The sequence below is a fragment of the Poecilia mexicana genome, unplaced genomic scaffold (assembly GCF_051168715.1).
Source record: "Poecilia mexicana isolate PSO_F unplaced genomic scaffold, ASM5116871v1 scaffold_4, whole genome shotgun sequence".
In the NCBI taxonomy this organism is placed as follows: Eukaryota; Metazoa; Chordata; class Actinopteri; order Cyprinodontiformes; family Poeciliidae; genus Poecilia; species Poecilia mexicana.
The window spans coordinates 12,766,863-12,784,728 of NW_028263373.1; the positions used below are offsets into that span (position 1 = coordinate 12,766,863).

Genomic DNA, 17,866 nt, shown 5'->3' on the forward strand with positions numbered 1-17,866 from the left:
TTTGTGTGCTGGGAACAGGAAGCAGAAGGCTGGCGGGTTTTCTGTGGAGGAACAGAAGGGTGTTAGGAAAAAAAAAACAAAAAACAGCCTCGCTTTAAAGGCCGTTCCAGAAATCAGGGAAAGGATATGGATGTTTTAGCCCCAGGTAATCTATCGAGTAACATTGCTGACGTAGTTATTTGGGAGAGATCATCTGAGTCTGATAGAGTTAAACTAGACGACAAGTTTACTGCATTTGTGTGAACTTTTTAGGACTAATTTTTAAGGTTATGACCTGCGGTATCATAGGAAAGACAGATTACTTGACAGTTGTCCAGGAGACATTCAATGAAGAACACCATTGCTAAAAAAAAAAGTGTGTTAGAAAAAATATAAAATAAAAATGTGTATAAACATTTTTCTGTTAAATAATAAAATCCGTTGTTTAATTTATTGTATCCCATATAGATAAAAGGTAATTAAAGCCAAGAAATGAGCACAAAGTAAGTGTGTAATTTGGTCTCTTTTTTTTTTTTTTTTTTTTTTCCCTGGAAACTATTTCTGGAGTCAGAAAGAAATTTTTAAATTGTGCTTTGAGCTATATTATTAGAACACCAGCCCCGCCTTTTGATAATCCAGAAATAGAGAAGCAGGACTTGTCGTTTCTCCTTTGCTAAAACCAGCCAGCTTCCAAGTGCAGCCTATCTGCTCATACTTAAGGATAGTTAAAAATAGACCGAAAGCTGAATAGTTGAGCAAGAGGAAATAAAAGATCTGAGCGATGACTTACAAATTTGATGTAATCAGATTAAAGGGCGTTGGCATCATCAGCTCTTTGTGTCATAATGTTAGGTCAGAAAGAGCTTTTGCTGTTGTGTGACAGGACTCGAGTACACCTTTTAGTTATCGTGACTCTTCATGCAGAATCACCATCAATGCAGTCCATCAGAGACGGGAAACGGAGGATTTAAGATCTGTGGTAAAAATAGTCTCTGTTCCTCTTCCGTTTTTTTTTTTTTCTTTTTTTTTGCTTGAGTGGCAAAACAGGCTATTTACTATCTTATGCACACTCTCTCCCTAATGTACACAACAGATGTTTCATTTGATCACGTGGACACGTTTAATCTAACCGTTTGCGGAGTTCCTCGTAACGTTGAAATAATCAAAAGTCGGACTGTTTTGGCGGAAAACCAAGGTGGAAATCACCTCTCCCCGGCTCTCATTTCTTTGCACTTCTGCCTGCGTTTTCTCACACTCGCAGCGACCTCACAGTCACTCTGTGAACACTTTGATCCTGAGATGCTCTGCAAAAAAACTCCTATATAAATATGCAAACCTCCCTCTGTCACAGCAGCAGCATCATCCCTCTGATACTGTCCTTACCTGCAGGCCTCAGTAGAGATCAATGAACTGCAAACAGATTATGATGGATTACTTGTTTAACTTTTTTTTGTGTCTGTTGTATTTATGAGTGTTTAGAGATGTTAAACGTACTTTGTGTGTCTGTGGTGATTTATGTGTTTGTTACTGTATTTATGCAAACGATGAAACTTTTTAACAATTTGATAATAGTCATTCCTGAAGACTTTGCAACGTTAAGGAATTATATTAATTTCTTCATTAACATCAGGAATTAATTAAGTTTCATAGTTATAAAGGAAATATTTAAATGAGTTAGGATGTTTCATTGCTATGGCATGACAGTATGAGAATCTATAATGTTAAAATATATGCATATATATGGATATAGTTTTTTTTTTTGATCCTCTTTAATTCTGCCTTCTTACTAAAGATGACATTCTCAAATAAAGGTCAGCTTAATCTAATAGTTTGTTGTAATTTCCATTTTAATAGTAATAAAAAAAAAGTTTAACACACACAAATTTAACCGATCCTAGACCTTTTTCTTTTTAACTTTCAGAAAGCTTCTGATGCAGACTATTTGCCGGTGATCACAGCCTCCGTATGTGGTAACAGATGAAACCTGTCTTATTTAAACCTCTAACTAGCACCTGGTGTTCCTTTTTTTGCGTTTGAAGTGCGAGGTGTGGCCATGCCAAGATTTACGGAGCTCTCTGAAAGCTTTAGAAAAAAGTACCAATGAAAGAATCTTTCCAGTCTAAATAAAATCGCCTCTTAGGAGGCAACTTGAGGCCAAGACCAGGAGATGGAAACATTCCCAGGATTTATTCTGCAAGTAACTCTGCAGCTGTAGCTGGTAGAAGTTAATGTGTGCCAATAGGAAACACTGCATGTTGTTGAAGTAATGCACTAGACACATTAAGGCAGCCTCAGAAAAAGGATCGCATGTCAATTGTGAGCCACGGTGGTGGAACTGTTATGGTTCAGAGCCACATTCTGCACCAAGGAAATAATCATCTTTCATTGATTTATGTTTGAGAAAATGGTTGGACTCTGTTCAAATATGGAGGCAGAATAACAGCATTAAAGAAGATGGTAATCCTTAGTTAGACAGCAAGTTCTCCAAGGTTGAGATTTAACAATTAAACAAAAGAGCGATGGATTGTGTAATAATGTTGAGGAATTTGAAGAGTTGAATAAATTTGACTTTAAAATTATTCAACATCTTTTTAATGTAGAATATGTGGCATTTATTGGTTGGCAGTTAACTCAAGGAGGATCAAATGCTTCTGGTACAAATTTGTTAAAAACTTCCTGGATCAAAAGTTCACATTTTATCAACTTTCTATTTTTATGGAAATTAGAGGGAAATAATGTAGAGAAAATATGTTTTTTCTCTTGATTTACAGTCTTTGCTTTTGTCTTCAAATTAAGTAAACTTATTTGCAAGAAAAAAGATTCTCAGGATAACATTTTTGTCATTCTCATCCTGTCGAATGCCATCTTTTTCCGTCTCCTCCTTCTGCTCAGTCCTTCCTCTCTCGTGAACCTCTTTTCATCGTCCCTTTTCTCCTCCTGCGTTTTCTCAAAGATCATCAGTAACATGGAGGCTCCGGTGACAAACGGCCCCAGCGGCGGAGGCAACACAGCCAACGGCCCGACCACCAACAGCCGCGGCTGCCCCTCGCCCATGCAGACCGGTCCGACAAACGACGACAGCAAGACGAACCTCATAGTGAACTACCTGCCCCAGAACATGACCCAGGAGGAGTTCCGCAGCCTGTTCGGTAGCATCGGCGAAATCGAGTCCTGCAAGCTAGTTCGCGATAAGATCACAGGTATGAAAGGAGTCCTGGCTGCGTCACACATGATGGAGGATTGCTTGTTTTATGCTTTTAGATTTATAAGTAATAGAAAATCACCAGGCAATTTTGGAATTTTTCAACTAAGTCTTTAAAACATAAAAAAACTATATGTTTGATACGACTAATTCACAGACATGCTTAAACTGAAGTATAAGACAAATTATGCCACTGTAGGTAGACGTTTAGTTACACATTAAGAAGAAAACAAGTTATTATTAACGCTGAGTTTGGTACATGACTATTTTGCCATATTAAAGGTTGTCTGTGTGAATGCATTGTCCTTCTTTTCATAATATAACCTTCTGGCGATAGAAAGAGGGTCATTTATTTAGTTAAGCTCATTCAGAATACATGAAGATCCAGTAAAAATACATCTGCTCAGATGGTAAGAAATCTTGAAGTGAAGAGGAAATTACTATTGTAACTGCAAGTATTTGCGGTAGTTAGCATTGGATGCATTTACTTTATTCATGTTTGTTGCCAGCTATTGTCACAAGTGGAGCCTTAGCAGAGTAAAAAAAACAAACATCTGCTGCGATAGATTGCAATATATTAGTTTCTCAGCATAAACAATGGGACAAGTCAGTTTTAAAGTTACTTTTGAACAACATGTTTGTACTGTTGAAGTACTATTTTGTGCTTTTTGATGTGCTTGATCTCTGCATTTTATGTGCAGTAAACATATATAACCAAGATATGAATTGATTTAACTTATAGCTGCACTCGAAATAATTACAGCAGGTTAAAAATTAACTAATAACACTTATAAACTTTTTTTATTGCCTTCACTCAAATACATTTTGAACATCCATGCCAAATCAAGCCACTGAGAGGTTTATTATCACTGTACAAAAACTAAAGAGAAAGTTTTAGTGTCGAAGCATTTTTGGTTGTGAAGTAAACATTTGAATTTGTAAAGGAAATGTAAGCCTGGCTGCAAATCATACATGTAGTTGTAAAATCGCAGCTTTGTTGTAAGGATTTGACCAACTTGCACCAGAGAGAAGGAACTCCAACCCAAACGGACTAGACGACATTCAATGATTCCTCGAAAAGTCTTGATTTTGCCATAGAAACATCATTTTTATGCCAACCTGCAGATTTCCTTTTCAACTAAAGCCAGAAAATCAGGCTGTTTAAACACCCATTTAACAAACGCTTCCTCTTTAGCATCAGGCAACAGTAAAGCAATAACATTTTGATGGTTTCAAAGTGATCCATGATATGAATCGCTGGAACAAACAGACCAGGTCCCAAGGTTCCAATAAATATCCAGTGTCATAATGCCGGAGCCACCATGCATAACGATGCGCTCGGGCTTGAATTCAGTTTTTGTGCGTCATCTGATAAGCTGTCTGTAGGTCCTCGACCACAGAAATAACCTCTCTTTCATCGATCCATAAAAAGTTGCATCATTTTTCTTGCAGTCAGTGTGTTCTCTGCCACCACTCATTTTTTTAAGCAACGCAGCTTCGCAGATGCTTTTTTATCAAAAGCTTGTCTTCACATATGTATTTTCTAATTGCTACAGTACTCCCTGTAGACATTCGTCAGTCATCTTGGAGCTGATAATGCACATCCTGTAATTCATTAGAAGGATAGTTTTCCTTCGTTTCCCCATTTTTTTCTGATCTAACCTATCACTTTCTGCACTGCTGTTTTTGTTTTTCTCTCTCCATTCATATTTTTACTGATGGCATGTTGTATCTGATCAATGTCTGGAGTAAGGGATAACGTACAAGGCAGGCCTATTTCTATAACATCATTTATACAGAAGGAAATTCAAAGAGCTTTACAGGACATCAAAGGGAAGACGGAAAGAAAATCATAAGAAAAGCATAAGCGTCAAAGAACCACATCTGACTAATGAACCAAACAGTTCATTAGTCAGTTTGTTTGATCAAAAGCTTTTGTAAGCAAACATGTTTTCAGCCGTGATTTAGAGGAAACAACACTTTTTAAACATCTCAAGTTCTTTCCACCAGCAGCAGAATGTTATATCTACTCCCTGATAAACAAGGAGAGATTTACAGAGAACCGCACTATAACCATCATGTACAACATTTTCTGCCTTACACAGGCCAGTTATTAGACAACTTCTCATTCTCATTACATGTTTCTTTCACAGGATGAATGACCTCATTGTTTTCCATTATGACTGCCACTATTTTGCATAATAATTAGTATTTAATAATGCTTCAGCTGTCCAGAAACAGCAGCTTGCAGCTTTATGTTCCTCCGCTTACCACCATGTTACTGGCCACGTAAAAACCTAATTTCTACCAACGGTCACGATTGATCTGGTTGGTGATTTTGAACAGAGCTATATATGGACAAAGACCTTTGGTGAAATGAAAGAAGGAAAGTTAACCAGACGGTGGTTTTGTTGGTTAAAGTCCATCTGAGGCTGAAGAGTTGCACTTTTAGTCTAAAGTATTCACTGGACTGAATCCTATTCTTTTTTTTTTTTAAGTCAAAGACATTTTCCTGAAGTTATTACCTTTCAGACGGTATTAATTTGTACTAAAACAGAAGTATTATTACGGTTACTTGGTCGGAGAGTGATGCTTTTTTTTTTTTTAACAAAAACCTCATCACCGATCGCATCGGTTGAGGAAAAGGTAAGTAAGAAACCGCATTTGAGGTGCGTGTTAACATAAAAAATCCTGTTACTCAAGAAATCAAACATCACACGGCCTGATTGGGCTCGTGCGCGAGCCTCACAGTTCAGGCGTTAGAGAAGATTCGTTTTAAGCGATGCGCACGGCGTCCTTGTCCTCAGCGTGTTGAAGCATGGCGACTCAGCCGTGCAGCAAAGTGCCACATGTTCTCCAGAGGTGTTTAAATTAAGCAGCACTTTGCGGTGCTAATCACGGCTGTAATCTGGGCGTAGTGGCTGTGTGGGTGGCCATGCGGCAGATGGATCTTTGGTGGGTGTGGGGGAGGGAGGGTGGCGCAGCTCCCTGATAATGCTCCATAATGGCTTTCATTTTAGATCCTACTTACTGACACTCTACTCCTGATAATCTCATTAAAGAGTACCAGGCAGGCAGGCAAGATCACCAAGCCATGGGATGGCAAGCAGGCACTCATAGTAGGGATAAGAAAAAAAACACACACACACACACACCCCATGCATAGATACTTGTGTGAGCTAAATCATTAAATTTGATTTCCTCTTAACTAAAAGTCCAACAGAAATGACAGGTTGACTGTTAAACCGGGGATTGCTGCAGGCCGAACACTGCTGCCTCCTCCTGGGCTCTCGCTCTTTGAAGCATATTTCTGCAGCTCCACGGCTCCTCTTTAAGACCATCTTCCTCTTATGCCGTAATGGGTCACAAAATGGAGCCTGAGAGTCAGATACGTCAGGATAATGGTGGATGTTGTGTGCAAAAATAACCCCGGGATACCACATGCTATCATCATCCCTATCACCACGTTCTCTCTCCACCTGGTTCTTTTCTCCCCCCCCCCTCCCCTTCCCTCGCTTCAAGTGTGATTTGCCAAGCAGGCGCAGCGAGGAACCGAGCGAGCGTAAGATACTTGGAGAGAGTTTGAGAAACGTCGAGCGTCGCTGTAAATTTGCTCTGCTCCTAAATGGGGACTGAGAGGAATGAGGATCTTTGTTCGCTCACTTCTTAGCTGTTTATGGTGCATCTCTGCTCTGCACTACAAGGACTATGTGATGACTTAGCATCGACGCAAAAAGTGTTATAAATAAATCCTGCCCTCCCTCTGTTTCCCCCTGCGGTGTATGCCTGTTTTGCTCTCCCATGGGTGCAATTTTCCCGTGCAAACGTTTAGGCTAACAAAGCACTGATTCCTTCCAGCAGGGAACGCCAAGAGGCTTCATGCTCTCTAACAGTCATCCAAATCATTAACAGACTAAGCCAGGTTTGGGAGAGGGAGGGTGGTAAGTCTAAAGAGATCTCTTTTTTTTCTTTTTTTTCCAGGCTGAAGCGTACATTAGAAGCCTTTCCTCATCTATCATTAAAATGTGCAAATGAATGTGAGGAAGATCGACATTTAGAGTCTTTCTTTTAAAATTTCTGAGTGTGTCAAGATTTAAAGAGGAGAGTATTTGTCTTGCTATGTTGAATCTTTAGGGTTAGGGATTTCAGTAGCTCCAAATTATTCATACTGGTGGGAATTTCAACACCCGTCTCCTTTCATATTCCGTTATTCTGAGTGAAAAGTACAGAGCTGCTCTTTAGTTCTTAGAAAAATTCACAAAAATATTCACAAAAGCACTTTGATGCAAATTTTCTAACTATTAGTAAGAGCCGCTCTACTTTTGTATCAGCTTTAGTATTTAAAACGGGATCAGGCGCACTTTGAGCAAACAATAATTGGCATGTGTTTCTCTGCACCTCAGTTTTTCCAGCTGTGTTTGAGGCCTGACTAACCTGCTGACAAGGTGTTGGCACTTGAACTTCTCAGAGGTATCCGAGACAGACAGGTCCTCAGCATCCTCGCTGCTTCCTGTGGACTTGCTCTTGTCAAATCCAATGACGCCAGGATGGCGTGAGGCTCAGGCAAGTGCTGGCAGGCGTAGACACTTCAGCTTTGTCTGTCACCCTGGCTGACTTCAGCCAGCAGAAGAGCCACCCCTGGGTGTCTTTCTTGTTCCCTGCACGGCTGCCTGCTCACCTACCTTCATGCCTGCTTACGCAACTGCTTCTGCCTGGTGCTCTCATAAAACGCCAGGGACATGCGGGTTAATCTTTTATTTAAAGCAAGCTTACTGCAAATCCACACAAAAACACACACCTGCACACAGGCCCTGGGTTTCCACCTGTTCATGCCTTGTCTGCCTCCGTACTTGTGAAGAGGACGCAGTGGTGCCTTGAAAATGAATTCGAGCCCCTTGAACATTTTCACTTTTTTAAGATGTTGGAGTCTGTATGGCACAACTGCAAACATACCAAGACATGACTGTCCAACTACACTGACTCAGGAGGAGCTGCAGCAATCTACAGCTCAGATAGGAAAATGTCTTGATTTTGCAACTAGTCCGAAACTTCATAAATCTGAATATAAATACACAGCGCTGTGAATTTCCAAAGTTTTCCTACCTCGACTTGTAAATTTACTTTTATCACAGCAGCAACAGCTTTTGGAATCTGCGAGCTAAAATATTCCCCCTTACAGCACTTTGCATTTGCATTCCCCTCCATCTGTCTTTAAATCGTAGGAAAAGTAAATCAAATAAATGATGACGGATAAATAACCACTCAGAGCTAAATCCAAGTGATACCTCATTTAGACACAAGTTAAAAACCTTTTTCAGCAGTTGAGAGAGATTCATGTGGACCTTGTACTGAATCAGCACTGCCAAACATCTACATATGCCAGTGCACACAGAAATTGAATTGACTGATCCTTGTCAGCAAGTCATTTCACGGGATAATTTTCCTGCATCAGCTGCATTTCTGCAGAAGAAAAGAACACATTTGTTTTCATAATGATGTGGAGAAGAAAATAACTTTTTTTTCTTTTTTTTTTTACTTTACGCTGAGGCGAGGATTGACTGCTTCGATGGGGCAGTAGCAGTTTGGGTAAGGGGGGCTTATAGTTTTATGGCCAGCCGTTTTTTGCATTCCAGCATCTTGTTGATTATTACCGGAGCCGTGAGCCCGACAAAATTACAATAGTGATGGCCTTTTTCTGCCTGCTCATGTCACCCTTATGTTCCTCAGGTAATGGCACTTACAAAGCTTCTGCATCAAAGCCTGCATTTATTCTGTTTGTGCAGTTGAAGTAATTCTTATTTCTACATCAAACCCTGTAAGGAAATCATCTAAAAGCCCGGTGTTTGAAGTCCTTTTGTGCACGCTAGTCACCTTCCATGTGTTGGTTTTATACAGGGATTCTGGGGAACTGATGCAAATTATAGTGACAATGTAGCAAGCCAAGCAGATGTTGGCTATGAAAAATAGATGGAGAGTGATGTCAGATGTGGAGTAGTTCAAGCTGGAGCACCTCTGACAGACAGCAGCTTCACTTTTTCATGAAAGCTTCTCTGGATACATCCTTACATGAAGGCAGGTAAAACCTTTATTCATTTAATGTGGGCGCAAACTGCTTCTAACACATACTGTTCTTACTGTTCTAGTCACTGTTTTTTTTTTTTTGTTTACATTTGCCATGTTATAATGTTATTGTGATTGTATGTGTTGGACCAAAGCGAAGAACATAATTGCGAAGTAGAAGGAAAGAGATTCATAAGCGTCTGAAAAGTGTGGCGTGTATTTATATGCACCCACCATTAGTACCCCAAAATAAAATTCTGTCCAACTGTGGGAATTTAATCTGTTCATAAAATCAGCTGGTCAGTGAAGGTCAAATGTGTCTGTTAGAGAACTGGATTCACGTCCAGTGAACACACCCAAAGGGTCAGGGAGAAAATTATTCAAAGGTTTAAAGCATGATGAGGTTATTCCCCAAAAATGGATAGAGTGTGGCAAGCTACCAAGAGAGAGGGGCATCCAAACAAGACCAGCCAAGGAGAATCTGAAATGAAACAGAGGAACATGCAGCGATCTGTAGCCATCACAGATTCACACCACAAATCCAGTCTCTATGCAAGGGCACAAAGAAGAACACCGAAGCATTTGGAAACAATTTGAAGTTTGACTCGATTCATCTTCCGTATATAGCAAATACATAAGAGGAGAAGGTCTGGTCAGTTAAACAAAAGTGAACATGCAAAATGCCATGTTTATGGGAAAACTACCACTGGGGTAGTTCATTGGTAGTAGTTTTCTGAAAACACCGTCTTTACTGGGAAATGTGGTCAGCATCATGTTACGATGCTATTCTTCAGCAGGGACAATTACACTGGTCAGTGTTGATGGACTGATAGAATAGAGGAAGAAAATCTGTGAGTGAGTCAGTCAGTCAGTCAGTCAGTCAGTCAGTCAGTTATATTGGCCAAAGTTGAGACTTTGTGGCAAGACTTGAAAATAGCTGTTTATAGTAACTGCAGAAATTTGAGTGTCTGAATATGTAAAACTGGTGAAAATATAGAAAACTTGCAGCTGTAATTGCAGCCTGACCAAGTGTGCTTGAAGACACGTGTACAGAATGTTTTTAAGATTTTTATCTGTGAAATATTAATGTTTGCGGTTGTAACATGACAAAATGTTCAGTGGGTATGAGAACTGAGGCGCTGCAGTTTGCTTTGCCTAAACTGAATATGAAGGTTTGACCTTCACTAGTTTTTGTTGTGGAATCGTTTTAGAAGTGAAACGTATCTCGTTTTGATCTACAACAACATATCAGTGGAGGTAACATTCACTACATTATTCTCTCACTGATCCGCAGCTCTGTTTTGGTACATCAAAAATTAATATTCACGCCGTGATCGCGAGCGAAGCCGAGCATGTTCATGCTTAGAGTTAAAAATCTGAGCTATTTCCCCCCCAACATTACCTCTTAAACAGCTGATATTTTTCCCAGGAGCTACAAACTGTTACAAACTGCTGTTAATCCTTGCTGAAATCATGCTGTGTGAGATCTAGTTTGGTGTTTATATCCCACATACAGGCTGCATTTATCTGAGCCTGAAAATAGGCTGTAGGCTGAAGACAGTGTGAACAAAGCTGACATGGAAAGAGATGAAAAAAGGATTTGACATCTCCAAAGCCAGGTATTAAGAGAGCTGACAGGCTCAGAGGTGCATGCACAAGCAGGCAGGCACACATTAAAGTTTCAGAGTCCCGAGAATGTCCTGTCTCCCCTCTCAGCGCCCTCCCTCCTTCAGTTTCCCTTCCCCGCTTTATCTTTATGCCCAGAACCGGCCATCCTGAGCTTGCCTGGCTGCACCATTTCTCTTGTGACCCTCACGTCAGACAGCCTCTGTCCCCTTTCATTTCACTCTGAGTGGCCTTTACGTGGAGCACAGGGGTTGCGACTGTCCCCTGTGCTGGCCCCGGACCTAAAGGCAGAGAGAGCCTCCAGGCTGGTTCCCCACCCTCCAACCTTTCACTTTTTAAATTTACTTTATGCAAGCAGGTGAAGAAGCCAGAGTGTTGGCTGAATTGGGTAAAGGGACTCAGAGGGGGCCCCGGCTGGTTCAGGATGTTATAATTCTCTGTCCTGACATAACAGGGTTATCCACGACTCGAAGGGGGGGCTCCTCTGTCTGGTGTGTGAGCTTGCCTTCCTCCTTTTTCTCAGCTACACTGCTAAACAACAAGCCCACACACTGCAGGCGGCCATCCACTGGCCCCGAGGCTCTGGGAGCCACCGTGAGGGGGTGGCTTACATGCGCGCGTGTGTGCGTGTTTGTCCCTGAGCTCCTACGTGGGCAAGTGTGTGTCTGTGTTGGTGGAAGCAGGGCCTTGGGAACTGAAAGTGGGAGCCTCCTGACTGCAACAGTGGCTGCTACCTTGGCAACCCAGGAGGAAAAGATGTGTTGAATGAGTGAGTGGGAGAGGGATCTACAGTAGATGCATGTGCGGGGGATGCGGTTCTGTTTATGAATTTAGTTATTTAAATGGGCTCAATACATGCCACATGGATGCTCTTACTGTACTGGAGGCCCTGCAGTCTTTTGTTCTCTTTGTGTTTAGTCCCTCTTCCCATTTCTCATGAGGTTGAGAGTCTTTGAGGCAAGTGAGATGGGGCTTGACATAAAGTTGGTGACAGGGTACCTTTATAAATCTTGAAGAGCTTCATGGCATCAGAAATAGCTCTACCTGGAGTTGCTGTAGCTGCTAAGGGGAAATCATGAGATGGAAGCAATGCGACAGATAAAACTTTTTTTTGTCTAATCTAAAATTTTGTAGCAATTCAGCTAGATATTCTGTTACAGTGATACAGTGCTGCTGGTCTTCATTAGATGCTTTTGTATCATTTGCTCATAGCTCTCTTGATCTGTGCACACTGTAGCTCCTCTGTGCCATTTTCAATTGCGTGTCTTTCTCTGACCTCTGAGTGACAGGAAATTCAGCTGCTTTCAGCACATGGGAATCAATGGGGAACTGAAATAGATAGCCCGTAAAGATCCCGGCCTCACAAATGGATTTTTTTATTTATCTTTTCATATTTATATATTTTTAAACATCTTTACAGATTCATGCAGGGACTGTGTTGCATTTCTTATTTTTATGAAAGCACAAAATGAATAATTTAAATACAATTCGAACACAACGGCACTGCAAATTGCCTCTCCCACCTACATGCAACTGCAGCGCCATACAATACCTGTTTTTACTGCAGCGTCTACAGTTCAAATGAACTTTTTTGATTAATAGCTGCACAATTTTAGGGAGCGTTATTAGGAACAATAGAGTGCAGCGAGGTACACTGTAAAATAGGTTCTCGCAGCCATGTGTTTCATTTGGTAGCTCCCACTTTAGATCAAAGGGTGTATAGTGTGTTGCCTGATGATAGCATGAGATGGAGATGCTTTCATGTCTGCAGTTCATGGCTCTTAGTCACATAATACAACAAAAGGCAAAAAAAAAAAAAGACAGCCAATAAGCGCTTGAATCTCTCTTATTTTGCATAAGATTGTATACCTTACAGTACACGGCGTCATAAAAATGTTATTTGTATAAAACTTATTGGATACCCACGTAGCTCTGCGTGTATCTACTTATGCCGGTCGTATAAAGACATAGGATTTTTTCCAAAGTTGCGTTAGTGTTTATTTACTCCCTCCTACCTACTGTATATGAATGTGTGTATACACAGACGGGAACTGGGGGGGGGGGGGAATGAAATTACATATTGGTGCCAGCAGGCAGGACACCAGCTCAAAGTACACTCATTTTCTCATCTCGCACATTGGGCATCCTGCTGCTCCTCAGGAAACAAATAATGGCTTAGTCATAACTCCTCGCCAACACACCAAAGAGCTTCTCACTGGAAATAGCAGTGATTTTTACCACTGAAAAACATGCCCACCTCCCTTTACAATTTACGTCCAGTTGCACAAAAGGTCTGCCAGAGGAGTGGAGCTTAGCCCCCACCTCTTTACTCCTCCAGCCCCTCGTGGTTAGTCTCTCAGTGAAGGCGGACATGTGCCACTCTGTGATAAAGCACTGCAGCTCTGTTGCGGTATCTGAACTGCACACACTCTATCATTAACAACCTGCCGTACGCTCGGGGATTATATACTTCACATGGTCCGTTTTGAGGACCTCCGTACCATTGGTGCATTTACGTATTTACATCTAAAACTTTTTCCCCATAAAAAGCAGTTTGTTTGTGTTTTTTTTGCTGCCAAGCGAGTTCGTCTCCAGTGCTGTAAATGATGCTCATAAAGGGCTAACAAATCAAAAACAAGTCACTATCTCACCTCATTAAAAAGCCATTTTCAAGAGCAAGGCTTCATTCGAGTTCTACCATTCAGCTGATGATTAAAATATATAACTTAATGTATCTATTCAGCTAATTGATACGCATGAGGATGGTTTTCTTTTAGCTAAAATCCCATTAAAGGCTATATATCAAGGCGTTTCATTAGCTGCTTCACGCTGCCTCAGATGCAGCCATAATTTCTGTAATTATAAAATATCGGTGTGGTTCTTATCTTTTACAGTAATACCATTTTCAAATAATGAAATTTCACCAAACAGACTGGATCAGCAAGTTTCCTACAGTGAATTTAGCATGTAGTGGGAGACAGAAGGACTCTGGCTAAAATAACATCATTGATGGACACCGTTTCTCAGTTCATGCATGAAGCTGATGCTGAACTGGAGAGCTCCGTCTGTGACAGATTGCTGCATCACAAATGCACAAAGGATCGCAGTATCGTAGATCCTTCCTCCCAGCAGCTGTTACTCTATTAGCATTACAACCAAATCAATGTATTTACATCCCTGCTGTCTTTAGCACAGCAACGTTTCGCTCACTTTTAAATAACATTTCTGCTGTTACTGCACATCTGTTTTTCTGTACTGCACTGACATACTATATTGTAAACAGTTTTTAGTTTTCAATGTTTGATACACATGCTTGAGTAATTCTTCTCAGTTGCACATCCCATGTTTTTATTTCTAATAACTCCACAATAGTTTTTAAAGTGGTATATTCTTGTAGAATTATTATTATAGTTAATTTTGAGTTCTTTTAATGTATATTCTCAACACCTTTTGATCCATTTGTGTGAATCTGCGCATCTTTGTGCCACTGTTGCATCTGAATGTCCACCTTTGGGGACAATGAAGGCTACTTCTTCTTCAAAATTGACTAACTGCAGCTCTTGTTCCGTGCTTCTGGTCTGCAGTGGTCAGTGTCCATCAAAAATAGTCTACGGAAGAGGCAACAGTGAACCAGCAGCATTGTAATGGCTATCCAAGGAATATTCATGTACATGGGGAACAAAACCTGGCCCGCCTGGTCTGATATATAGACATAGACAACCTAGATTAGCTCAAATTGATGAAGAATTTCTCACAGATGGGTGTCAGAATGCATCAGATTTTGTTGCAATCAGCTTATAATGACAATGTTTCCTGGGCTGAAACAGACGAAACATTTAAAGGCTGCGCTGACGACTCTGGTCCTCAGAGACCATTGTACTTTCAATTTTAACCATGTCCCTGTTGTCACAGAGCCGGAGAAGGTTTAGTGTCAAAAGTGCAATTTTAAATGGTTCCCTGCACCTTCTTTAGCAGATGTACGAATGTGTGTACATCTGCCACTGTTGTACCATCTCCCACTCATTCATGTGGATGCAGATTGTCTGCCAGTGGACCCCTGCTGTGAGCCACGGGCAGGAAGTGTTAGATGTAGGCTGGTCTGAAGCTTTAGGCAGATGCTTCCCTCTGTCTTTACTTTAAGCCAGCCAGCCCAGCTCCCCACCCTGGTCTTTTCAGCTCTACAGGGTGTTAAACTTCCAGGGGAAGGAATAAATCCTCATCTACTATTCCCATTCATAAAACATACAGGCATAAATAAAGCATATATGCCAGTATCATTTACATGTCACTACCGAGTACCATAATGAGGATATTTTTAGACAAAACAGTGTTGTCCACAGTCATCCCAGACTGGGCAGCTCCAGAATATCTGCACCGGTGCATTTTTGGTGTATTAGAGTGATTTTTGTAAACATCTGTCCACAACTTTGTGATGTTTATAATCAGGAGAAAGAACTTTAGAAAGGGCCAAGAATGTGCGAAGTGATGGACAAAAGACTCAGCAGTTCTCATCTGGATTCTTATTACAAACTGAACAGATAAAGAGAAGGTAGAGACCACCAACAAATCAATCCTAAATTCATTTATCCTGTTTGATGGCGAATTCTAAATTCATACATGAATCCACGACTTTTCAACAGTTATTCTCAAGTCGTCCATTTTTATGCGTGCCTTTTCTTTCCTCTCCCTTGCTCCTGTGTGCATGTTTTAATAAAAACCTGAAGCTGAAAGGACGGCTCTCTCAGACTTATATTTAAACTGCCAAACTCAACACCTGAAGTGAGCCGAGAGTCCAAGAGGAAGAGTGAACGAAGAACGGCTCGATATAAATAGCAGTGGTCTCTCCAGGATGGCAGGTTTTTAATTAACAATAGAGTGTCTGATAATCCACCGTTAATCCAGCAGAGAAGAGGGAGGAGAGGAGGAGAAGAAGAAGAGAAGAGAAAAATCATCAGCTGTTTGATGTTAGGACTACAAGTCCCTTCTGGCTCTTCCCCTGCTCTCTACTGAGCTGTTCTGCGCTGTGATATCCATAGCCCAAAAGTATTTATTTTGTGAAAGAGCCGTGCTCCATGTTTTGTGATTCACTTTGTCTCTGACTAACCGCTGTCTGTTCCCATTAGCAGTGAATATGCACATGCTGCTCTGCTTGAACTGCCTGGGAATCTTGGAGCTTGTGTGTGGCATTAGTGAATGGGGGCGGGAGGGTGTTTGCTGAAAATCGGCAGAGGAAAGCCTCTGATGGCTGGAGGCGTCCACTTTTAAAAGTCCTAAGCCTGTTGAAAGGCTTGATCCACAGGGGAAACACTGAGAGATGTCAGGCCTGCCTGGCTCTCAGAGGGAGTCCGCAGTTTAAAACACACTTATTCTAGAGGAGAGGAGGTGTGGGATTTGGCTTTTTTTTTTTTCTTCCTTTTTTGCAATAACGTTAACAAAATACTGTAAATCTTTCATCACACAGCTGAAGTTGTTATTTTAAGTCAAAGTGAGCCATTATGTTTTACAAATAGCGTCGCCACATACGGAAAACCGAAGCTCATGAGTGCAATACGAAGAGTTTAAATGTTTCTACCTTTGAGAATCAGTCACTTAAATTACAAATGTGCCGAAATAATTTTTTGCAAAGGCAATAATCTTAGCTCCTTCTTCAGATTATTGGTTCACAGGAAATGAAGAAGCAATAACAGAGGTCTCAGTCAAGATGATGAGGCACCATTTAAATATTGGGAATAATGTATAAAGCACTGAACAGAAGTCTTCCTTTTGGTGTTCAGAAATTATGTAGGTTAAAAAGAGCCTTAAAATGTAAAATGATAAAATCTTATACTGTTACGTAGATTCATATCTGTATTGTGTAATCATGTTTGTAAAAAAAAATTATGTGCATGCATATTTATACATGTTCATACATGCATGTTTGTGTGAAGATATCTTTTATGACGATTAGCTGCTAAGTTAATGAACAGCGTAGATAAGTAAAGGCTTTGGCTTCAGCCTATTCATGTTTTTTGGTAAATTGTGGCTTTGTTTATTGCTACTTTTTTGTTGTTGTTTCCTGTGTTCAATGTTGACAATTTACCAACATAAATTGAACTGAACTAACCATTTTAAATTCAATGTCAGAGAAACAACAAAAAAAATGTCACAATAAAACTTTGCTTTCCATATTTTTCTGTTTAATTTTAGGGCAGAGTCTTGGCTACGGCTTCGTCAACTACATTGACCCAAAGGATGCAGAGAAAGCCATCAACACATTAAATGGACTCAGACTTCAAACGAAAACAATCAAGGTAATTAACGCCGTCTTCATTTATTTACATCTGGGTCACAAAAAGAAAGGAAGTCAACTTATTTAGCATGCGCTTCACAAAGTTATGGAGGTCATGCTAAATTGCAACGCTTCTTTCTTCTGCCCGAGAGGCCTTTCCGATATGCTGGAATAGAATGTGCTGCCGGGCGAGATTGGATTAATGTGCTTTAGCCAAGAGAAATAAAAAGACCATCTAAATCAAAGTGACACCTTTTAAATAGCTTGTGACTGTGGTTGATGTGCTAATTACCTTCCTAAATGTCAAACTGTAAAGGTGAAATTATACAGATATCATTGAGTGAAATAGGAGAAACATCCATTTCACTCTAAACCCGTTTCGTCACCGAGTGTTTTTCAGGATAATTAGCCCAGCGTTTTGGTTGTCAGCGAGGTAAAATGGATAGGTCTAAAACAAAAACAGCACAGTCCTGCATTCAAATACATTTTAATGCAAAAAAAAAAAAAAAAAGCAAAGACCTGAATGCACTTCTTCTGCAGCTGCTGTCACAACATGAGGCTGATCTAATTTTCCCATCTCATATTCCCGTGTGAGCGGCGCCTGCTGATGTGCTGCAGTTAAGAGGGGCCGTAATCTGTTGCTCTTCCGCAATCCCTGGATTCTCGCTTTCTGTCATCCTATTTAATCTGGTCTAGTCCAGGCTAATGTAATCTAATAGGATGGGATTATC

At 40.6% G+C, this 17,866-nt stretch overlaps 1 protein-coding gene across 1 annotated transcript in view; it reads left to right on the forward strand.

The window, feature by feature from the left end:
- The window catches only part of LOC148159941 (uncharacterized), a 57,405-nt gene extending 39,754 nt beyond the window's left edge, over positions 1-17,651 (forward strand). Inside the window, exons 4-5 of the mRNA XM_088005253.1 lie at positions 2,933-3,179; positions 17,054-17,651. Coding sequence (XP_087861379.1) covers positions 2,933-3,179; positions 17,054-17,223 — 417 coding nt within the window. The 3' untranslated portion in view covers positions 17,224-17,651. The remainder of the gene's footprint in view (positions 1-2,932; positions 3,180-17,053) is intronic.
- Positions 17,652-17,866: the final 215 nt, after the last annotated feature.